The sequence below is a fragment of the Sceloporus undulatus genome, chromosome 3 (genome assembly GCF_019175285.1).
Source record: "Sceloporus undulatus isolate JIND9_A2432 ecotype Alabama chromosome 3, SceUnd_v1.1, whole genome shotgun sequence".
Classification (NCBI taxonomy): Eukaryota; Metazoa; Chordata; class Lepidosauria; order Squamata; family Phrynosomatidae; genus Sceloporus; species Sceloporus undulatus.
This window is the reverse complement of record NC_056524.1, coordinates 100,286,453-100,311,062: the sequence shown is the minus strand read 5'-3', so window position 1 is coordinate 100,311,062 and position 24,610 is coordinate 100,286,453. Positions and strand designations below refer to the sequence as shown.

The 24,610-nt window shown below is 41.1% G+C and overlaps 3 protein-coding genes across 3 annotated transcripts in view; 2 read left to right on the top strand and 1 right to left on the bottom strand.

Annotated features, from left to right (window-relative positions):
* The window catches only part of UNC50 (unc-50 inner nuclear membrane RNA binding protein), an 11,913-nt gene extending 9,638 nt beyond the window's left edge, over positions 1–2,275 (bottom strand). Inside the window, exon 1 of the mRNA XM_042461039.1 lies at positions 2,117–2,275. The gene's annotated coding sequence lies outside the window, so the exon portion shown is untranslated. The remainder of the gene's footprint in view (positions 1–2,116) is intronic.
* A 1,770-nt stretch (positions 2,276–4,045) lies between these two features.
* On the top strand, positions 4,046–11,083 carry LOC121924778 (cytochrome c oxidase assembly factor 5). The gene is made up of 3 exons (XM_042456191.1): positions 4,046–4,237; positions 7,510–7,593; positions 10,791–11,083. The coding sequence occupies exons 1-3, from the start codon at positions 4,136–4,138 to the stop codon at positions 10,830–10,832; spliced, it is 228 nt and encodes a 75-aa protein (XP_042312125.1). The 5' UTR covers positions 4,046–4,135; the 3' UTR covers positions 10,833–11,083.
* Positions 11,084–18,863: 7,780 nt separating this feature from the next.
* Positions 18,864–24,610, top strand: part of INPP4A (inositol polyphosphate-4-phosphatase type I A) — a 132,077-nt gene continuing 126,330 nt past the window's right edge. Inside the window, 1 exon segment of the mRNA XM_042458160.1 lies at positions 18,864–19,000. The gene's annotated coding sequence lies outside the window, so the exon portion shown is untranslated.

Here is a 24,610-nt window from a genome sequence, read left to right as displayed (position 1 = left end):
CAGAAAGAGCTCTGGGTGGTTGATATTGCTGTTTGTTTAAAAGTCCTTCTCCCACCTGCAAAACACAAGCTGGATGCTGAAGCAAAAAGCCTCAATGAGAATCTCTCTTGCTGCATGCACCCATACACACACTCCAAGTTTTACCCTTGACCTATCCACAGGCCAGGGCTGGGGAGTAGTGGTGACTTTGGGGTTACTTCTTGCCCTACTCTGGAGTAAGATATTTTTTCTTAATGCTACTCCTACTCCTGTAAAAACCTCTTACTCCTTTACTCCTTATCCTACTCCCCAGCCCCTTCCCCAGTGCAATATAATAAAATTGTTTTTTGGTGTTTGATGTACAATATAATAACAGGAACAAGGAGTAACAAATATACTCTTGTAAAAACTTCTTACTCCTACTCCCCAGCCCTGCCATGGGTTATGGGAAAATCCATGATTTTGGCTCCAAAACCTGCCCTTGACTTATACAAGAAGTCGACTTATATTCAGGTATATATGGTATGCATGCTGGAATTTAGTAAGTTCTTTGGCATTGTTTGCCTTTGCTTCATCCTTTAGAGTTTTTGTTACAAGCCCCTAGGTTTTACCCTTGACTTATCCATGGGTCATATAAACATTCATAATTTTGGCTCCAAAGCCCTCGATTTATACATAATATTGGCTTATAGTCGAGTATATACGGTATTTCAAAACATGTGCTAAAATAATTGTAATCATTGCTGATGGTAGCCTGTTTAAAATGCTGCTGCAACCCAACAAGAGGCACCTGCAGTGTTCAAAAGAAGACTGACTCCTAGATCAAGCTCAAATGCAGCCTCAAACCAGAGCTTGTTATTACATGAATAATAAACCATGTTCCTAACTCTCTTTACACAAGATGAGGAGATACATGCTTCTAGTACAGCCCAGATACTGCCTTATCTTCTTACTGAGAATTTAGGTCCAAAACACACTGCAGAAATAATCCCGTTTGAGACTGCTTTAACTGCCCTGACTCAATGCTAGGGGATTCTGGGAACTGTAGTTCTGTGAGACATTGAGCCTTCTCTGTCAGACACTCTGGTGCCACAATAAACTACAGTTCCCTGGCTTCCCTAGCACTGAGCCCAGGCAGTTAACGCTGTCTCAATCTGGATTATTTCTGCAGTGTGGACTGGACCCAAGTGTCAGAACCTGCCTTCTTACTCTCCAAAGCATTTAAAGATCCAAAACTTCACTGATTCTTTGTTTAAAGCCCTGTTTAAAAAACAGAGAGAATCATGTAAGAAATCATCCCTTGTATGTTGTCTCTGTCAACTGTTCTTTTATGAGGAGCAAACTTTCAGGAGAGAAGTAGGGCAGGTTCCTCACACAATGGATGTTGTGGAGACACAGCAGGAAGTTATGTCAGGGCAGGGAGAGAGTTCTAGCATGGCCTGCTGACAAGAGTAAGAAAACAAAACAAACAGGGAGGCTTTCATGGCCAGCATCCATACTGTTTTGTGGAGGTTTTGGAGCTATGTGGCCATGTTCTAGAAGAGTTTATTCCTGACATATAATCCTGGGATGTGCAGTTTGCCAAGGCCTTGAGCCTTCTCTGCCAAAGGGTGCAGCTGCACTGTGGAAAATAACCCAGTTTGACACCCCTTTGAGCACTGTAGGCACCATGCTATGGAACTCTGGGATGTGTAGTTTGACAAAGTCTTTTCTACCAAAAGGGTGCCTTTATCTACACCGTTGAAATAATGGTTTGCCACCCCTCCAAGTGCTGTAGCCCCTTCCTATGGAACCCTGGGATGTGTAGTTTGACAAGGTCTTTAGCTTTTTTCCTCTAAAAGGGTGCCTCTACACCAGTGGTCCCCCAAACTGTGCCCTTTAAGAGCTATTTGGACTTCAGTTCCCAGAAGCCTCAGCCACGTGGGCCAATAGTCTGGCATGCTGGGAGCTGAAGTCCAAAATCCTCTTAAAGGGCACAGTTTACCCACTGCTCTACAGTGTTGAAATTAATGCAGTTTGACACCCCTCTTTAAGTGCTCTGGATCCCCATGCTAACACTTAGGCGCGTGTGCGCATGCGTGGAAGTGGGGGGCGCGCGCAGGAAGGGTGGGAGAAAGAACCCAAGGAAAGAACTCACGCGACGCCCGTCTTCTTCCACCTCGCGAGCGCGCGGCCTCTCTAAGCTCCGCCCCTCGACCGTCGTTGCAGAGCGGGGGGGGGGCAGTTGGGCGCGTGCCCCCTCCGACACTGCCAGCTCAACAGCAGCAGCTGGTTGGGGTTTTGTATATACTTCTACTTCCGGAAGGAATGTGGCAATCAATGCGCATGCGCATGAACGCTGGCCCCGCCCACCTGCCCGCTCTCGAGACCCAGGCTTCCCCAGCTGCGCGGAGCGCGCGGTGCATGGCGGGTAGTCTGTACGGTCGCACCGCTGACGTCACAGCATTAAAAAAAAAGTATAGAGGAGGAGACTAGGACCGATTATTTGAAGTGTTATTATTTCCCCTTTCCAAAGAGGGAAGGAAGGGAGATACGAAATAAATACACACACGATGCAGCAAACACAGGAGTGCAGTCATTGTTTCGAGTCTTATTGGGGTTGCGGCCACACTGGAGAAATAATAACCCAGTTTGGCAGCGCTTTAACTCTTTGTCTGGCTCAAGGCTATGGTCCTCTGAGAGTTGGAGTTCCGCTCTAGCCCCACTCACAACAAACTCCCAGAATTCCATAGCCTTGAGACAGACAAAGTTAAAACGGTGCCAAACTGGGTTATTATTTCTCCAGTGTGGATGCAGCATCATTTAGTCAATGGTGGGCTGTGGTTTAAAGGGAGAAGGAAAGGGGACTCCTGTGGTTTCTGACTTTTACTTAGGGTACGCCTGCACTGTAGGAATAATGCGGTTGGACACCACTTTAACTGCCGCCACTCTACACTATCCTGGGATTTATAGTTTCCTGAGGCACGGGCACACTTTGGCAGAGAAGGCTTAAAAGACCTTGACAAACTACAAATCCCAGGGTTCTATAAAACGGGGTTTATTGTTGTGTGCCTTCAAGTCGCTTTCAGAGTAATGGCGACCCTAAGGAGAACGCATCCCGGGGTGGGACATACTACAACAAACATTAAAGAAACCATACTTGCCCATAGGGAATCATGGGGATTATTTACCCATAGGGAAACATAGGGATTACTTGCCCATAGAGTAACATTTTCCTGTTAACATTTGTGCAGAGGAGGTTTGCCCTTGCCATCAATCCTCCGAGGCTGAGAGAGCGTGACTTTTGCCCAAGTCCAGCCAGAGGCACTAACACTCTTTGGCAGGGAAGGTTGAAGACCTTATCAAACTACAAATGCCAGTTTTCCATCGGATGGCGCTACAACAGCACTTAAAGTGGGAGGGTCAAGGGGCATTATTTCTACACGCGCTAAATACAGTAAAACACTGTGGGCAGAACTAGGGAGGTTATGCATTTTTAAAAGACCCCAATGTCCACACTGCAGGAATAACCCAGCTTTGACACCACTTTATGTGCCTTGGCTGAGTGCTATGGAGTTCTGAGATTTGTAGTCTTGGGAGACATTTCGCCTTCTCTGTCAAGAGAGAGCTCTGGTGCCCACAACAGACTGCAGTAACAGTACCCATAATTCCACAGCACTGAGCCATGGCAGTCAAAATGGATTATTTCTGCAGTGTCTGGATGCTCAGTGCTAAAGAATTCTGAGACACATTTCTTCTCTGTCAAAAGAGAGCTCTAGTGCCGTCAACAGACTACAGTACCCATAATTCCACAGCATTGAGCCATGGTAGTCAAAATGGCGTCAAAGTGGGTTATTTCTGCAGTGCTTGGATGCAGCCACTGAGGGGAGAGGGGTGTTTGATGAGAGAGATTCTGAGTATTCTTATCTCTATGGTCTTTATCGTATTCGTATTACACTAGGTCGCTTTAAACTGCTCTGACTGTTGGGTTTTGTAGTTCAGCGAGGCCTAAGAGCTTTCTGACTGAATAGTCTAAACGCCCGCTTCCCAAACTACAAGTCCCACAATGCAACAGGAGGCAGCCACAGCTGTTAGAGTGTAATGCTTTGCGGGAAAGGTGAACTAAGATGGCGGCCGCCAGGGCTGGGAAAGAGAGTCCCGACTACTAGGGAGAGCGATGCCCAAGTACTACGAGGAGAAGGAGGCCGGGGGCCGCGCGTGCTCTGGGGTGCGCGAGGACCTCAGGGCCTGCCTCCTGGAGAGCAGCTGCGTCATCCAGGTGGGCAAGCAGGAACCAGGCAAAGCTCATGCATAGTCAGTGCAGAGTCCGACAGCAATAGAACGGCCATGGCTACGTCCCTTGGAACCCTGGGATTTGTAGTTTCCTAGCCTTTCTCACCAGGCGCGTCCTCCATTCCAACTTTCTGTTCCAAAACACCCACCATTTTGAGCATGGATGACAAACATATATATATATATATATATATATATGTGTGTGTGTGTGTGTGTGTGTGTGTGTGTAATTTATATATACATATAAACATATACAGTATACATGCATACATAACATATACATATATATATGCAATTAATTATATATGTGTGTATGTAATTTATATATACATATAAACATATATACATGCATACAATCATATTTGTGTGTATGTATATATATATATATGTGTGTGTGTATATATATATAATGCAGTTGTTCTCAGGCTTTGGACCTCCAGATGTTTTGGGCCCTCAGTCCCCAGAAGTCCCAGTCAGTATGTTCATTATTGAGGAATTCTGGAAGTTCAAGTCTCAAAAATCCTAGAAGACCAAAGGTTGAGAACCACTGTTTTATTGGGTCACCTCCATTTCTTTCCTTGAATACCCTTTTGGGGAGAACTACTCTACTCTCTCATAGCCAAATTAGTCTATAATAAATAAATAGTACAGCACTACTTCTTGCACATAGATATTTTATTTAAATATGTTATTGTTAGACTAGAGAGAGAGAGAGAGAGAAAGAGAGAGACTTAGACTATCTATCTATCTATCTATCTATCTGCCTATCTACTCATCCCTCCATATTTGTGGATTTGATTATTCGCAGATTTCATTAATATGTTCTCTCTAGGAATATCTAGGTCCTCCAGTGCAACTCTATGGTCAACTTTTAAAGTTGCACCAAAAGACCTAAAGATTCCTAGAGAGAGTACTCTAGTAGGCATTTGCAGCTCCTCCAGCACAGTTCTGTGGTCAGTGTCTGTCAGACGTTGAGCACAGAGTTGCCCTGGAGGACCTAGAGATTCCTAGAGAAGTGTCCTCTCAGGTGAAAACATGGTGTTTTTGTTATTTGCAGTTTTTCCGTATTCACAGGGACCTTGTGTTCCTAATGCTAGTAAATATGGAGGGACAAACGTATGAGTGTTTTTAGCTTTTACAGGGTCACCATCTCTATTTTTTCCTTGAAATACTCTATGCTCTCATAGCCAAATTAGTCTATAATAACCAAAAGTAGAGCAGTACTATTTCTTGCACATAGATATTTTATTTAAATATGTCATTCTTAGATCATATATATATATATATATATAGAGAGAGAGAGAGAGAGAGAGAGACTTAGACTCTATATATATTCCTAGACTAACTGTGACATGTTGCTGGAGGATGGAGGTCCAAACTTATCGCCTGCCTTCTTTACTGAATTTTAAGGGAGAACCATATGACATTTTTTTATTTCATTTATATCACGCCTTTCTCCCCAGAGGGACCCAAAGCGGCTCACACATTAAAAAAACCTTTAAAAGTATTATAAAGTGTGAACAATGAAAACATCTATATATAAAATCACACAAAATATATACTTAAGGAGCCCTCTGCTGGAAATAAGCCTCATCATGTTAACACAATAGAAATTCAAAACAGGTGTATTTAAGATTCTAGTGCCACCACCCAATATCAGTCAGTGAACCTTCTCTCAAGAAAGTGTGGATAGGACTATAGTCTTTCCCTCAATGTTATAATAATAATAAGTTTTAATTATATCCCGCCTCTCTGGAAAGATCTAGGCAGGTTACAATAATACATACACAACTAAAATTACATAGTCCCTTATCCCCTTATCTTAAACTACCGTAAAATAACAACACTCTAAAATACAGGTTAAAATTGATTAAAATAAAAATAGTTGAAGCAAGGCATCTTGGGGTAGATCAAAGGGCAATCCATATCACTGATGGGAAAGGTCGGTCCATTTTGACCACCTTTTTAAAGGCATCAAGAGTGGTAGTGTGTCGGATCTCTTCCTGATGAAGAGTATCTGAAGAGAGGTATGATACAGATAACTAAAAGTATAAATAGTGATTAAACAATTTATAAAGTTAAAACATTAAACATGAACATTTCTTAAAAGACTATAAACCAAGCTTAAAAACAGCACTGCACAATTAAAACCCTACCCAGGCAGTTTTTAAAAGCATTTTGGACCACTTTAACTGCCCTGGATCAATACTAGTGAATCCTGAGAATTGTAGTTTATTGTGGCACCAGAGTTCTCTGACAGATGGCTAAATGTCTCACAAAACTACAATTCCCAGAATTCCCTAGCATTGAGCCAGGGCAGTTAAAGCAGTCTCAAACTGGATTATTTCTGCAGTGTGTCTGTAAAGCTCTAAGACTGATAATGATCTTTCAAGTAATCTGGACCCAAGCTTGTCACTCTGACTAGTGATGAAGAAAGAGACTACATGTTTTCAATATTGTTTCTAACAAAGATGTTATTTCAAAGAGAGTTATAATTAAGGCTTCTGAAGTTAGAAATAATGTTTATATCTTGGACTGCATCTGCACTGCAGAAGTAATCCAGGTTGGCACTGCTTTAACTGCTTTGGCTCAGTGCTGTGGGATTCTGGGAATTGTAGCTTGTTGTGGCGCCAGAGCTCTCTGACCAAGAAGGCTAAATGTCTCACAAAACTACGATTCCCAGAATTAGATAGCATTCAGCCATGGCAGTTAAAGTGGTGTCCACCTGGATTATTTCTGCCTATTTCTGTCTATTTGACAAGAACAGTCTGAATCCACTGCAGCTGCCAGATTAGAACACAGCATTTCCTTATTACCTTCTCTGATAAGAAAATACTTTTATCTGCTGCCATCTATGTAAAATGGCATACTGTACCAATGTGGACCTGTCCAAGTCCTGAGACAGGCTTTGGAGACTCCCATCTTCTGGCCCTGTCTTAATTTAAAAACTGGAATGACCAGAAATAGAAGCTTTCCAATGGAGTCTCTCTAGAAATATCTCCCTGGCCTGAGGAATTCTACATTTTTAGACATATTGGAAGAGCTTTTTCTTCTTCAAGGGTTTCTGTGAGGAAGCCTTATTGCCTTTATATTGTTCATATGTTCTTTTAATTCTTCTTTAATGTTAGTTTTGGTCATATTGCAAGCTGCCTTGGCCAGAATTTATTTTGAAAGGTGTTGTATAAATGAATAAAATCACATTTCTATGTCTGCTTGAATAAATATGTTGAGTGCTTACTTTGATATCTTTTGTGACAGGAAGGGAAAAGCCCAAAACTTTGCTTGAAGGAAGGTCATTGCAGAGGTTTGCTAGTTTCATTTTTTGAATGCAAACGATCAATGGTGAGTTGGTATTTTCTATTGCAAATTATTTTAATTTTCTTAAAAAAAGAAGTACACTTATGAAACACCAACAACACCTTTTATGTTAATATTCTTGCTGTAGCTTTATTTTATGCATAATTTAGTTTACTGCTTCATTGAGAACTGAAAGATTTGGCCATAGAAAAACTGGCGAAGGTTGCTGTAACATCTTAAATAAATATCGTGTACCAAGATGTGGTGAGTTAACCACACTGTAAAATTAATCAAGTGATGAAGACACACCTATTTTTATCTACATTTGAGCTTTTAATCAGTATTGAACTGAAAATCGTGAGATAAAAAGCTCTGTGGTGTCATATGACATAATTACTTTTCTGGACTCTGGGAATGACATGGTTTTATAAGAGAAAGTAAAGGGGTACATTTATCTTCCATTGCTGGTGTCCTGAAGCCAGCACATTCCCAGGATCAGGTGAACAGAAGGCTAAAATTGTAGGGCGTGTGTATGCATGTATGCACCTTCAAGTCTTTTACAGTAGAAAATTAGTAGCTGGTTAGTCTGCCATGAAGTAAAGGCGCATAATTAATAAACACACCCTTTCTTAACTCTTCTATTATGGATTTCAGCCTGGTTTAGGGTGTATTAATCTTGATGAGTAATCTGTATCTGTTAAAATAATCTCTACTGATTCTTAGACCTCTTACAAAGCAGAGGTCTAAGAATTTAAAGCTTCTTACATGTGACTCTCAGGACACCATACCAAGGGGCCTTGTGCTAAACTGAATTTCACCTCAAAAGGACAGAGATTTCTTAGTTGGGTGGAAGAGAGCCAGTCTTGGATCCTCTGCCATCTCTGCCCTATGGTGGTGCCTGCCTGAGAGAGAATTCTTGGTAGCATGATATGGGCAGATTGAGGGAGGTTGTGAATACTCAATTTTATGGCCTTCTTGCCCTCCATCATATCTCCAACACAGGGAAGCATTTTGATTAGCTATATAGCTGATCTAAATGTTTCTCTCCAATTCTTTGCCTTCAGAGGGAAATAAATTTGGGACAAAGGGAAGGATGGAGAGGTGAATATCCCTGTTTCTCCTTTTCCTCCTGCCAGAGGAATCCCACTACGGCTTCAGAAATGTCTGAGCATTCTGATCTCACAGTACGATAGCCCTTGGTAGTATCTGCTGGCAACATAGGCCATAGGTTTCTTCTGGAGAACATTATGTCAGAATGTCTGTACATGTTGCTCAATTATTTAAATAGCTTTGTCTGATTAAATTCAGAATGTGAGGGTGAGTGGATCGATTAGTTCGGCACATAAACATTTACAGTGCTGGGTATTGCAAGGCTTAGTGGTGTTAATTATGGGAAGAGATGATCTAGTGCTTCAGAGTTGGGAATTGTCAAGAATGTTAATGATATTTGGCTTTCTCACTCCCTCTTTAAAATCTAAGCATCCAGGAGAAGAGACCTTGGCCTAAATCACTGTCAGACAAGTGGGCATTTGAATGAAATAAGATCAGGGGTAGGAAGCCTGTTGCCCTCCAGATGTTGTTGGACTGCAGTTGTCATCATCCATTACGATTGGTTTTGCTGGTTTGTCCTGGCAAGAGCTGTTGGGGAGTCATACATTTTCCCTCTCTGAGATAAGAAAGTTGATTCTAAAAATGATGCTGGTGGGTAATCCCACTGCACTAGGGGAGCTATGATTATACAGTACCTACTTTGTGTGGTGTAGGACTTGGGCTTGTTCAAAGCCTTAGACCTCTCATGAAAAATAGTAGCACCAGCAGAGGGCTCCTTAAGTATATATTTTGTGTGATTTTATATATAGATGTTTTCATTGTTCACACTTTATAATACTTTTAAAGGTTTTTTTAATGTGTGAGCCGCTTTGGGTCCCTCTGGGGAGAAAGGCGTGATATAAATGAAATAAAAAAATGCAGGTACACCTCTGATACATAACCTGACCATCTTTGAATAATTTAGCTATGTTTATTCATGCTTTCATAACCTTTGAAGACTGAATAGGATAATTGTTTTACATGGAAATTTCCAAAATTACAGCTCATGCAAGATCCCTCAGCCTGTCACCTGATAGGTGACAGGCTGAGGGATCATTTTGCTAAGATCAGGACTGATGCATAAATCAATAATTAAAATTTTAAAAATCTGAATTGAAAATTTAATATGATGTCATTAAAAATTAGTAAAATAAATATTTTAGGTCAAAGGTGTCATTATGGATACTAACTATACAGCTTTTAATTGTGTCTATTGACACATTTAACAGTTTATGGAAATAGGAGATAACTTGATCTGGCCTATTCAACGTTCAAGCTCTTTCCCACAAGGCCTTACTCCTCTCTAAATGCAAAGATAGAGAAGGGCAATGAACAGGAGATGGAATTTCAGGAGATGGAGTTGATCTGAACAAGAAAGAGTAGTCAAATATAAATGCAAGTGAATGTATTTGCTGACAATTTGAACATTAATTTGACAGCAATTCAGAAAAATTGCTCAGTGTGTTGTGTACCTATTTTCTAATGAAACTACATCTCTGAGTATGTATTAAAAGGGTGTTAAACAATAATGTGCGTCTACCAAAAATTATGACTACATAAAAGCTTCCTCTCTAATGATTTAAACTGAGTTTTAAATAATTACAACTGAGTGCTTCAGAGAAGTGATTTAAATCATTATTTAAATCACTTTTGAATTATTTCAACTCCAGCCTGGTTCAGATCCTTTGATCAGGCACAGCTTCTTTTATGTGAGGTAAAGTTATTAAGATCTGGGGAAGGGGCTTTTTGAGTTGTTTCCACAGTTGCAGTGACTTTTGTGTGGCTGTCCTACAAAATTGTTGAATTTAGGTGGCCTTGAAAGCTAAGTGACTTGTGTAAATAACTGGGGAGAAGGTAAATTTGCTGTTTTTGCTGTATATTAATTTTATTGGACTATAATTATTTTATTTTTATGTAAGCCATTTTAAGGAGGAAGCAATAGTGTGTGTGTGTGTGTGTGTGTGTGTGTATATACACATACATATATACACAACTACTTCTTTGCGGTTATGTCAAGATGTGCAATCTAGGTAATATTCTTAATGATGTCCTTTTTATTATTTTCTTTTTGTAAGACAGCAATGATGGAAAAGTAGCAGTTGTTTTATTAGAATATTATAATACTAATGTAATGTTCTTCTTCTTCTTAAAAGCTGGATAACAGAGCGAGATTCAGAGGAAGAAAGGGATACTGAAGCTCCCTATTACATGAAACAACCATCATGGGTAAAGTTAAATGCATTGGCACCTCAAATTAACTGGACTGGAATAAAGAGATTGTGATGTTGGTTCCCCCTGCCCCAATCCTCTTCATTCCTGTGAACATTGTTTTGTTTATGCACTAAATAACTGAAGCTGCTGATTATTAAAAATGCTATAATGAAAAACAATCCTAGCAATTTCTGGTTAACATATTTTTACAAAATAAAATATATCTCCATAAGTACTTATGTGTCCTGAACTATTTCATCTTGGGTATTATTTTCTCTAGGAGATTAAAATTTAGGTAGGTCTTATCTATGAAATCAAGGACGGTCTCCCGGCGCCTTGCTTTGCTACGTGAGGGAGCCACAGCTGACAAACTGCGTGGCTCCCTCACGCAGCAAAAAGAACCTGCAAAAGCGGTTTCTTTCTATGGCGCGATTATGATGCCATAGTGCACCATAATGGCGCCGTGATGTGCGGACGCTAAGTGTCCATCACGTCAAAATGGCAGCGCCCATGTGTATAGGGTGCCGCCATTTTGACACCTTTGTCACGTGTGAGGGACGAGTTGCGTCTGGAAGCGCTGCCCCTCGCATGTAACGACGGCGCCCCATAGGGCCCGTCTGTAAAGTGCCAAACTGTATTATTGTGGTGGCCTTTTTAAAATCCCTTATAAATATACTGTACTTGCTCATCGCATAATACAGTGAGGCAGAATAATTAGGTTTATTCTCATGAGAAGCCAGTACTCTATTCCCAGAAGGAATATTCATGTGTAAATGAGCACAATGCAAAAGAAAATGTACAGTGAGTCCTTGGAATTTTTTAGGGTTTGCTTCTAGGACCTGCTGTGGATACCAAAATTTCTGGATGCTCAATTTCCATTACTGTATATAAAAAAATTCATATGCTGTGTCAAGCAGGTGACATGACATCCACATGTAGATGTAAAGGGCGTCACAAGGATAAAACGTTTGAGAACCACTGGAAAGGTCATGAAAATTTATGCTGATCTGTGGATTGTTGTTAAGGAAATGGGTGTGCTACAACATTCATTTGTCTTGATGCTGAACAAGAAGCCATTGTCAGGATAGAATAGGAAAAAATGGAATTGTTTTAAACTGGTAAATGAGGCCAACAAGGGTGTTTTGTATGATGCTCACAGCCTGTTACAGACAGCCAAAATAAAGCTGCTTCGAGTCACAGTGGAGGTATGGTGTTTCAATGATGCATGCATCCTAAGAGTCCAGAAGTCTCACCAAAGCCACGCTCCAGCCCTAAGGACTCGAAGCAGCTTTATTTTGGCTGTCTGTAACAGGCCTATGTATGGTTGTGAAAGTCTGACGGTGAAAAAAAGCTGATAGGAGGAAAAACCTGAAATGTGATGCTGGAGGAGAGTTCTGTGGATACCATGAACATAAAGACAGTTGGGTCTGAGAGTAAATCAAGCTTGAACTTCCATTAAAGCCAGAATGATTAAACTGAGGTTGTCATGTTTTGAATATACTGAAGACAGCATGACTTTAGTAAAGGAAAAGACCATAATGCTCTGTGATGTGGAAGGCAGCAGGAGAAAAGGAAGATCTCATTACAGATGGATAGACTCAGTCAAAGAAGGCACAGCCCTGAGTTTGCAAGACCTAAGCAAACTTGTTAATAATAGTCAGTTTTGGGGTTTCCCATTGATAGGCTTGCAATATGTCGAAGACAACTTTATAGTGCAAAACAACAAAAACGCAAATGTATTTCCTCTCTCCATACTTGTGTGAAAATGAATGTCTATATGTTGGAACCAAGGTTGACTGTGTTCAAAACAAAATGACACCCTAGGTCTGCTAAAAACTAACAGAGTCAATGTGACAGCTTTATTTTAAAATGTATTAACTACCTTTCTAAATAAATTTTGACTTTCTAAAAATAGTGACTTAAAATAATTAAAGTAATACAAGGTTAGGCTCCATCAGCCCAAGAGTGTTCAGTATTTGGTATCTTTAAAGCCTGAACCAGTGGTAGCATCCTCAAACATAACTATTCCAATTTGATGCCCCTTCATACAACTTTCCACATGCTTATTCTTTTCTAAGCTCTATAGATGTTAGTGGGTAACCATAAATTAAAGCATGGAACCATATATATATACATATATATTTCTCTAAACTTCCTTCTGTCAGGCCTATCAAATCTTAAAAGTATTTTAAATGCCATCTCTGTGTTAGGAAAGAAGAGCCTGCTTTCAAAAAGTAGGTAAAGGTGTCTGTTTTCAATATAAAATGTATAAAGCCTTTTCATGTATATTGGATAAAGGAAAAGGGCCATGACTTACCTGCTTTTTTAAAGGAAATATATCTCCCAATATATATTTAATCTTTTCCAGTTAAAACTTTCTATTGTCTAAATACATGTGCTCAGTTACTGTGATGTGTCTCATGGTAGTTGGTGCCACCTTGAATTATGAGGGGATCAGATATTTGTAACAAAATACACTAGGAGTACTACCTGGTGAATAAAGTAGCTTCCAGGAGGACAGACATTCACTATCTAGACTTGCTTCCATGTTGATCACCTTTTAGGCTTAGTACATGGTTGATAGCATGAAGTAGGGTTGATTGCTTGGTTTCAAGGTTAGCACTGAATGCTAAATACTTCTACAACATATTAAGCTGTTCATGGAACTAAATTGAAAGTGGCCAACTTGTGGCCCTCCCAGGTTGCTAGACTGCAGTTCTCATGATTCCTCTCCATTTTTATTGCTAGGCTGATGGGAGTGGCAGTTCAACAACTTCTAACTGATAATCCTAACAAATGGCTGGTTTGCTCATCTCAACAAGAGAGACCCATTATATCTGTATCTATCTATACACAGGCATACACACACACGTACACACAGCATTTATATTCAAATCCCATTGATTCAGTTGGTTTACTAGCATTTTGAATATTACTCAAGAAGATGGTTTCACGAAGGCAAGAAAACCTGTGTCATTCATGAGAATCATTAGGTTAGGCAGAATTGTAATTTCTATAATCATAAAAGAACATGAGAGATGGAAGGTATAAGAGGCATTTTTGCTGCTTTCCCCATTCCGCACAAGTTGGCACTGGTGATTTGATGTGACCTACATTTCTACTTGAGTTACTTCTTAAGGACAGAGAAGTTTTCTTATTATAGCCTGTATGATACTGAGCTGTTCATTAGCATACCCTTTCAGTTGCTAAATACCTGCTAACTCCAGGGAGATCCCTCTCTAATTTCTAATTTTATTTCATATTCCTATTAAAATACTTCTTAGGTATGGATTTACACAAGATACAGTTCCATGACATACTGTGGCTCCAATTTCATGTGTAAACTGGCATGCACCTGGATCCTATACATACAGTACTTACCCAGACGTCATACCAGACTAATCTGATCTCTTTTTTTCTTTTTCTTTTTGATAAAATTACCAGCTTGGTAGAAGATGGGAATGCTGTGGATATTGCATACCTTGATTTCAGTAAGGCCTTTGACAAGGTTCCCCATGACATGCTTGCAAACAAACTAGTAAAATGTGGGCTAGACAAGGCAACTGTTAAATGGGTTTGTAATTGGTTGACTGGCTGAACCCAAAGGGTGCTCAACAATGGTTCCTCTTCATCTTGGAGAGTAGTGACTTTACTGGGCTGTTGGTTTTGGGCCTATGCCTCTGTTGATGCAGCTCAGAATCACATTGGCTTTTTAGCTGCAGCATCGCACTGTTGGCTCATGTTCAACTTACGGTCTATTAGGACTCCCAGATCCCTCAGTTTCACTCAGTTATCTCAAAGATGCTCCAGGATCCTTTTGCATATTTAATGGTATTTTGAGTTTAATAAATGTCTCTTGATTTGAACATGCCTTCTAGTTCTCTGTCCAAGGAATCCTAAGGTCTCAAGGCTATAATATTGTGTGTTCATCCATTAAAAACAAACCGAGTTGTAATTTAAAATAGTAAAAACTGTTCAGAGCAGTACATTAATCCCATTTTATCCCTTTATTATTTATTGTTATTTTTATTCTTGTTTTAAAATCACCTTTTCTTCTTGTACAAACCATATGCATTTGATCCTTTCACAATTGCAAGCTAAGATTACTTTTTTATTTTAATGCAACTAACCTCATCTCCCACAGAATTTTTTAAAAATTTGAATAGAGTTACTGGTACTTCTGGGGTGTGTTTTGATCCTATGGGAACTATAATGTTATTCGAGGGCATAAAATGACTCCATGTCCATGGAAGTCTTTGTGAATATAGAATGAAGGGTATTCCCCAATATTAAAGAGATTGAAAATATAGCTTCAATGGATGCAGACCATTTATTTTTCAGTAGTATCTTGTGATAATCTCTTCAGGCTCATAATTGCTTTGAAGCAGTAGCACACTCCGACTAGTCACAGCTCCCCCATGGGTTCATGTTGCCCATGATGTGCTCCCAGTAAGTTATTGTATGTCTGTAAGTCAGCGATGGCAAGATACATCCACCCTCAGACTGTGGTAGGGTGCCTTTTGTTCTATACCAGTTCCAGGCTATACCTCTCTGTTTGTTCAGGTTACAGCTAGGTTCACACTGCCAGAATACTCCAGGAGCAGCCTGGAGCATTCCTGACCTAAAGTTGTCCTGATGTCCTCCTGTTACCTGGCACTACTGGAGCGATGACGCACAGCTGTTTGTACACGCATCCTGCTGTGCTGTCCACCATCTCAGTTGGACACTCCCTTCCGAAGCTGAAAATGAGGTGCCCATCCTCAATCACATGGCTGAGTGCCTTGTTCCAACTTCAGAGGGTGTAATTTGCAGCGGCAGTGACAGGCGGCATAGTGGGATGCATGTGCAAACAGCCCCCCGGAGAATTCTGGAAGAACTGGAGCAAAATGTGGTTTTATTTAAACCATTCTAAGGGGAATATATGGCAGGTTCAGTGCTGAACTGCTCAGTCATCGTCTTGACAGTTTGTCCAGACTACTGGCTGTGAGGATGGGAGGTTGTTGGTGATAACTTCCCCCAAGTCACCTTCAGCTCATGGCAGCCCTGTGGATGAGACATCTCCAAATCCCCTAACCTCCACTGCTCTGCTCAGGTTCTGCAGACCCATGCCTTTGTCCTCCCTAATTGAGTCCAGCCATCTGGTGTGTGTTCTTCCTCTCTTTCTTCTACCTTCAACCTTTCCAAGCATTATTGCCTTTTCTAATGCGTCGTACCTCAGTCACCTTGGTTTCCAGAGGTATTTCAGCTTAAGCTGTTCAGGGGCCCATTTGCTTGTCTTTTTGGCCACCCACAGGATCTTCTCCAGCACTACATCTCAAATGAGTTGATTTTTTTAAATCTACATTTTTCACAGCCCTCACATCCATACATAATGGCAAGGAATACCATAGCTTGGACGATTCTAATGTTAGCACTCAGTTGAATATCCTTACTCTTTAGGATTATCTCTAGCTCTTTCATGGCTGAATGATGTTTGATCCCAGGTACAGTGTTTGTGGACACACACACACACAGGTGGTGCAGTTCAGGAGTTTCTATCACAATTTCTTTATTTGCATCCTTCTTTAGTATGGGGTATTTCTGAATGAGGTCTCTTACTCCTCTGCATTGAAACTGTTTCAGGTTGCCTACACCTCATCCTTCCATTCCTGATTCTCATGACACCAGTATCTCTGCTTGGTCATTTCTGGCTAGAATCACCCGACCCTAGTGGCATAAAATAATCTGTTCAGGCTTTTGAAACATATGTTTCTGCATCCAGTAAGGATAGTTTAAACAAAACCTGCAGGGGAAAAGATGAGAAGTGATGATGATTGTTGCACACCTACTTGTTTTGAAATGGTATGAGGAAGAGTCTGCAAGCTATTCCAGTTGGCTTCCCATGCCACAGCCCCAAGGGCTCCTTGGGAACAGCAGAAGAAATACAATAAAAGAAAATCAATGCAATTTGGTTCTCCATTTGGAAAAAAAAACCACACACACATATTGAAAACCCAAACATATCCCTCGTCAGTGTAAACCTCAGAGGTCTCTTTGTATAGGAAGAGAGCAGTGAGTTCCTGGGAGTTCTCTGTATTGATAGATCAAGATAGGCATTGGAATAGGAAAAATGTATTGATAAGGACCAAACTAGATAGCTTCAATGTTGGTTGGAAAAAAAAAAAACCCTCAGAAAATCAAGTCCCACGTTAAGATGGCATACAAACTCTTCTTCCTCCAGTGTAGGATAACACTGCTGACAGGCTTAGTATCCAGAAATGCTGGGGTAGCCATGATGACAATAAGATAAAGTCAAAAGTCCAGGCTATGATAATACCTTTATTAGGGTACAAACATCAAAGGCACAAATTTATTTGTGTAAACTTTCACAACACACACATTTCTAAAGACGTGAAGGAGTGTGAAACCTTTGATCATAAAAAACAAACCTCGGAGTTTACAAAGGACTGAGCAATACTGCAAAAGAGAGAACTAATAATGGCCTTCTAGAACTTGCATGCAAACTTCTGAATCACTGTTTCCAAATACCTTATAAATTAAAGGAAAAAAAAATAGACACTTCAAAGATACTTGCCTGATATATGGCACCCACCTTCTGGTTTCTCATTTCTTTGCTCTCCTGCAGTTATCACAAGTATATTGAGCTTGGACACAGAGGTAGAATGAAGTTGGGTTATACACACTATTCAAAGAAATAATTCACTAATTGGTCAATTTGACGATGGACGATGCTGTACTTTAAAAAAAAAGGCACTGAAAGTTTATGTTCTGTTACATGCATATCCCTTGACTGCGGATGGGGAAGGACTATATAATACAAGGACGAGCAATATCTAGGGTCCAGGGCCTCATAAAGTTCTCTTGGAAGGCTCTATGCACCCCCATCACTCTGGGGGGATGTGTGTGTGTGTACATATATATATGCGTGTGTGTGTGTGTGTGAAATGAAAGTATGTAGATATATCTCCCCAGGGTGTGTGTGTGTGTATCTCCCCTGTGTGTGTGTAGATATACACACAGACAAAGTGGGTCCTTATCCGCTAAAGTTTGGTTTCAGGACCCCCTGTGGATAACAAAATCTATGGATGCTCAGACCCCATTAAATACAATGGCATAGTAAATTGCTGTCCCTTATATAAAATAGAAAATTAAGGTTTGCTATTTGAAATTTATACTTTTTTTTAAATATTTTAAAGCCATGCATGCTTGAATCCATGGATTTAAAAATGCATGGATAAGGAGGGCTGACTGTATATGTGTGTGTACATATCCCCAGGGTGTGTGTATGTATGTGTATATATGTGTGTGTGTAATCTCCCCAGGGCGTATGTGTGTATGTATATGTGTGTGTATATTTATACACAAACACACACATATATGATCTCCCCAGAGTGTGTGTGTATGTGTATATATATAAATCTCCCCAGGGTGTATATGTGTGTGTGTGTGTATATATATATAGAGAGATAGATGTATGTAACTCTTCACACACGTGTGTGTGTGGATAAATATATATATATGTGTGTGTGTGTGTCCCCTTGTGTCCTCTGTGGGCAAAGTAACCAGGCTTGTTGTCTTCCTGAGGGCCAGCATAGTCTGCCTTGAGGGCTGGACAGTAACTCTGGAGGGGTGTGTGTGTTCCAAACCCCTCCTTTGCTCATGGCAACCCACTAAGTGATGCTGGGCAAGTCACACTCTCTCAGCCTCAGAGGAAGGCAAAGGCAGCCCCCTCCCCCTTGGGTCTGTCCAAATCCTGCCCAGAAAAGTCAGGGATGATACTGTGGTGGGGGTAAGCAACCCTGGGATGGTTTCTGCAGTGCAGATGCCTGCTTGCCTGCCCTGCTCTGGGCTTCTGTGCAGAGAGGAGCTACTGCTGCTGTGGAAGAAGGCGCCCTTTCTGGAGGAGGAAGAGGAGCAGGAGGAGGAGGCTGCTTTGTGGCGTCATCGCCGGCTGGGCGTTTGGGGCTGGAGTTGCAGCAGCAGCACTAGCAGCAGAGCCTGCCCTGGGCTGGGTGCCTGTGTGGGGGGACCTAGGGGCCAAGGGACCCCAGCAGAGCCCCCCCAAAGGGGGACTGACCCTCCCAGCATGGCTGGCTCCACTTGGTGAAGAAGGAAAGAGCCAGGCACCAGGCAGGGGCTCCCCTTGGGCAAGGTAAGGGCTGGTTTGGGGGCTCCTTTGCAAGACTTTGCCCTCTCTTTGGGGAAAATGGAGGACCTCCCCCCCTCAAAAAGGGGGGGAAACAAAAATAAAAGCTCTAAGCCCTCCTATAAACATTTGCATCTCTGCTTCTTTAGTCAGGCTGTCACCAATGGAGGACATTTGTAGGCATTCCTCTTGGACAGAGAGGAAGTGGGATGGAGGACGTGTCCTGGAAAAGGAGGACGTGGCTGGCTCCCCTGGCAAAGCAGAGGGGGGATTTGGAGGACACCCCTCACCCAACCCAGACTGCAACCCACCCCCAGCTCAGGGGGCCTCCCTTGTTTTTTTTTTTGCCTTGAAAGGAAGGAAGGAGGAAAGCAAGCCTTGCTGGAGAGGCCCTGGCCTCCCTCTGCCTTGTTTTGTTAGGTTTTGTTGTGATGATGGGGTTTTGTGATGGTGGTGGTGTTGTTTTGCAAGGGGAGGAAGAATCTGGATGTGTCATTTTGGCTTGTCAAGGCAAATGTCTCTATCTCTCTCTCTCTCTCTGTGTAGAACATCTGTAAGGACAGCTGAAGTGGAGCCTGGTCTGTGGATGATGGGTTAGAGTATATTTCTAGGCTCTGGGTACTTCCTTTGGGGAGAGGCAGAAACTTGAGGGGGCAAAATAAGAAAGGAAGGAAGGAATAGGAAGAAAGGATGAATCCTCCAATTGCAGTGAGATCACAGATCCATAGGTGCTGGTGTCCATTTGTTCATTGATGTATTATGATAGTTATTTTTTTCAGTAGGGCATTTGGGATTTGTTTTGGGGAGTCAACACACAGAGGTGTTTGGGGGGCCGGTTGCTTTGCTTCTGTGATCTTTGTAGCCCTAGAATAAATAAATAAATAAAAATTGCATGGATTAAAGAGTCGGCATGTGCGGTATTTTATCCAAACTAGATTATACATGCATTACGTCTCCCATCATCCAGGAAATTAAGAGAGTAAGATGCTTAAAGGGAACATCCATTTTGAAAAAAGGCCTCGAAAGCCATCGCAAGGGTCTTACGAGAGAAAAATAGATTTCGTGTTTCTTAAGCCTGCTGAGAAATGATGGGTGTTTCCTAGAGTGCTGCTGTTTGAGATGCAGGAGGCCTTGCAAGATACATTGTTCTTAAAGGGAAGAGAGCTTCATTTTCTCTGGAAAGAGACATATAAATATCTCACTTAATTGATACAGCGTACAACTAAGCTTCAGAAAGAACGTCAACAGCTGAGGTAACTGTCTTGGTTTCCTTTGGGATTTGGTTGTGTATAATTTCCATTCACTTTGGGTACCAAATGCTCTGCAATTCTGTATTCTCACAGTAGCTGTCTGGCTGGGGATATTGGGTCTAGGTGAAGATTTGACTTTTCCTTGCTGATTTAGTTTAAAATATTCCCTTCCGAAATCAGCTGTATTTATGCTAATACTCTTCTATCTTCCTGATCTAAATCAATCTTAGGCCACATCCTTTCATCTTGATTTAATGCAGGTACTTGTTCATGCACTGTATTGTTGTTTTAAAAATACCTGTGTTACAATGTCATGTTTCCCCAGATAAGCCATCTACATTTGACAGCTATGGGCTGCGGAGGCATTTCCTGCCACGGCCACGGATGGTGGAAACTGTTTGCTTGTCATGAGTTGTGGCTCCTGCCCCTTTGCTACGGAGGGTAACTGCATTGCATGACAAGATACTTTAGAGCAGAGAAGAGGAACTTTTAGCCCTTCATTTTTATTTTGTAGATATTCGCTCCTGGCTAACATGGCCAATGGGAAGGAATTTGGGAGCTCTAGCCCAAAAGAGAGCCAACATGAATTGGCTTGAGCATTGGGTTATGACACTGAAAACCATGGTTTCAATCTCTGCTCAGCCGTGGAAACCCACTGGGTGAACTTGGGCAAGTCACTCTTTCAGCCTTAGACGAAAGCAAAGGCCAAAACTTCTCTGAACAAATCTTGCCAAGAAAACCCCATGAGAAGGTCGTCATAAGTCTGAAAGGACTTGAAGGCACACACCAGCAACACTGAGCCCAAAATATCTGGAGTACAGAAAGCTGTCCACTGTTGTGAGAATATGTCAAGTCTTCCCTATGCAATACATTGGGCCCTTGGTATCCGCTGGGGTTTGGTTCTTGAACCCCCCGTGGATACCAAAATCTGTGGATGCTTAAGTCCCCTTATATACTCTCTCTGGCTTTTCTCCACGAACTAAGATTCCTCTTATATACAGTGGCCTAGTAAAATACTGTCCCTTGTATAAAATAGCAAAATCAAGCTTTGTTTTGTTTAGAATTTATATATTTTTGGAATATTTTCAAGCCATGGGTAGTTAAATCCGTTGATAGAAAAAACAACTCATGAATATGGTAGACTGACTGTCCTTGAAACTTTATTCATCTGTCCAACAATAGGATTGGAAATTTTAAAGCATGAGGTGCCAAGAAACCTTTTCCCTCCTTCAGGTATGTGTATTTACCACTAGTGCAGATTTGCCCTTTGGTTCTCCTCGGTTAAAACTTCTTGATTTTGATTTTTTGTTTTAGTTATTCTTATTCATCAATTGCAGATGGCTTTAAAAAACTCTGTATATGTCACTTTGAGCTTCTTGAAGGAAAGATGTGATCTAAGACACATCTTCACAATAAACTGTCTGTGTCACAGTTACACAGTTGTTGTCTAAGGATTCCAATTGTAAAGAGGGAGCTCTTTGTAAGGGTTGACTCATACATACATGTGAATTGTTCTGTCTTGCCACACGTTGATTCTCATCAAATTTGTTAAGTCTCTGTTGAAAAGTCTTTGGCCAGTTACAGACTGCCAAAATAAAGCTGCTTCGGGTCTCTTTGAAGGTATGCTGTTTAAATGATGCATGCATCCTAAGAATCCAGAAGCTGCACCAAAGCTGCACTCCAGTGCTTAGGAATGGAGTGTGGCTTTGGTGCGACCTCCGGACTCTTAGGACCCATGCATCATTTAAGTAGCATACCTCCAAAGAGACCCGAAGCAGCTTTATTTTGGCAGTCTGTAACAGGCCTTTGTTTGAAATGCTCAGTCTGTCTGAATTGATGTTGCCTCATGTAGAGAAAGAGCAGAAGCATGCTGGATTAGGCCAAGATCAGCTTTTCCAAGAATGTTTAGTCAGTGTGATCAACAGCACATTTGATTTTTTCGTTCAGATTGGCTTTATTTGTGAGATTCATCTGATTGTTTCCTTCTGCCTAAGTTGTGAATTTGTTTAGATCTGCAGTTGCACCAACAGAAGGACTGGAGTATTGTAACTAAGGCCCTATACAGACATAAAAAATAAAGCTGCTTCGGTTCACTTTGGAGGTATGCTGTTTACATGATGCATGTGTCTTAAGAGTCCGGAAGCTGCACCAAAGCTGTGCACAAGTCCTTAGGACTGGATTGTGGCATTGGTGCGGCTTCTGGGCTCTTATTACGCCTGTATTATTTTAACAGCATATCTCCAAAGTGACCCAAAGCAGCTTTATTTTGGCCTGTCTGTAAGGGGCCCAAAACTCATCTTAAATATTTTAAAAATTAAAATGCCACCTAGGGAAGCAGCAAAGCAGCATATAAGTATTTTATGGGCTGAAATTTAGTAGCTGTAGTGGTTGTTGAAAGGAATAAAACAGCTTGTGTTAATCTAAGTTCAGAAGAGAGCAGAATGAGGTATTGTCTAATATTTTATTCTCCTGTCACAAGTAAGATCAAACTGCATCAAGAATGTGTAAACATAACTGAAAATCCAAAGTATATCATGGAGGTGGTAATATTTGAGTCTTGGCTGTCTGTCATGGCATATCAGTTGAGATTCATTTTAAAATACAATTGATCTATGTACCAGTCTCCCATGACTATGTGTTGCAGATATAGAAAGCAGTATATTTCTGCGGCTGTGGTAGCTGAGAAATTAATACTGTCAGCAATGTATGCTGCCCCAAGCATGGATTCTCACAGTGACACAAAGGTGTCCTTAGCTTCCACTAACTGATTCTTTTGTCTTTTGTGGCATGTACCCCATAGGCGGATCTGGATGACAGTTTGGTTTATAATAGCTCTTGACAAACTTACTTTGTGGTGAGTTATGGGTAGCTAGTTTAGTGGTGAAAGATGAAATACAGGGGCATATATGTAGGAGAGACTACAAGTGTGGAACTTCTTGTGGATTTCACATGTAGTAGCATGCAGTGAGGTTGTGGATCTCTGGAGTGTTTATAGCAATGTATGTGAAGGTTCCCAGATATATTAATTTACACAACTTTTAGCCCTTCATTTTTATTTTTATTTTGTGGATCTTTGTGTATGCATGTCAACATATCTACTAACAGTGTCTTATTTGAGCTAGAAAGTGAATTGGTTGTATTGCCCTTTGTCAGAATTGTTGTACATGAAGACTGTATCAGTAAGACCAAGGATAATTTGCTGGATTTGGAATAATCTGGAAAATTTTCTGTATATAAAGTCCTAATCTGTTTGAAGAATTCATCCTAGCTTCTTTCTGCAATTTCTCCCCATACCCCCAAGTCTGAGAGCATTCAAATATGGAAAAGTCATTATATGTCTGAGGGTGGAAAACTGTGGTCCTCCAGGTGTTTGGGGTGTAAAACTCCTGTTATACAGTACTCACTATTGTCATTACTGGTTGGGCTGATGGAGGCCAAAATTATCTGGAGGACATTTATGTGAAGTGTGTGTGTGTTCTTGTCTAGTTTTTAAAGATTTTGTGTTAGTCAACTTTCTTTTACATGTCAACCCTGACACTTCTAGGTTGCATCCACACTGTAGAAATAATCCAGTTTGACACCCACTTTAACTGTCATGGATCAATGCTATGGAATTCTGGAATTTGTAATTCTATAAGACATTTATCCTTCACTGACAGAGAATTCTGGTGCCAAAACAACAAACTACATATCCTAGTATTCCATAACATTGAGCCTTGGCAGTTAAAGTGGTGTCAAACTGGATTATTTCTGCAGTCGGGATGCAGCCTAGGTTTTATGAAGAGCAGGAGAAACAATTATAGTATATTGTAGCTTTGGCTAATACAGGGATCAGTAATTTAGAGCCCTGTAGATGATGTTGGACTGTGACTCCCATCTTCCCTAACCAGCATGAGTGTATTGCCAGAATGGAAGCCCAGCCACATCTGCAGGACAACAAGTTGCAACCCTTGCTACTGGCCTTCAGTGTTACTCTGTATGAGAAGAATGTGTGCTGTAGAACAATGATTCTCAAACTCTTATCATCCTGATGTTTGAAGTTCAACTTCCAGAATTCCTAAGGATTGGCCTTACTTTCAGGAACTTCTGGAAGCCTATAATCTGGAGAACCATAGTTTGAAAACCTACTAGAGAGCACAGTGAACTGCATATTGTAGTGAAAGAGGAGGAGGGATGGCAAGCCAGATGTCCTTCAGGGAAACCGGTGTCCTATTAAGAATGTTATGGAACTCCAGGTGAGCTTTTTTAGGAGTCTCACAGTTCCCTTGGACATATTTTGGAAGCCAGCAACATTGTTCTGGATTCCTTAATGCTTTTCAAGAAATAGTCTGTCTGGTAGTGACTATAGCCAAACTATGATTTCAAC

What these genes read in the sequence shown, in the direction of transcription:
- LOC121924778 (XM_042456191.1), top strand. Translation starts at nt 4,136, where the DNA reads ATGCCCAAGTACTACGAGGAGAAGGAGGCCGGGGGCCGCGCGTGCTCT. An exon ending in AGAGCAGCTGCGTCATCCAG is followed by an intron (nt 4,238 to 7,509) that starts GTGGGCAAGCAG and finishes CTTTTGTGACAG; the next exon opens with GAAGGGAAAAGCCCAAAACT. An exon ending in TTGAATGCAAACGATCAATG is followed by an intron (nt 7,594 to 10,790) that starts GTGAGTTGGTAT and finishes TCTTCTTAAAAG; the next exon opens with CTGGATAACAGAGCGAGATT.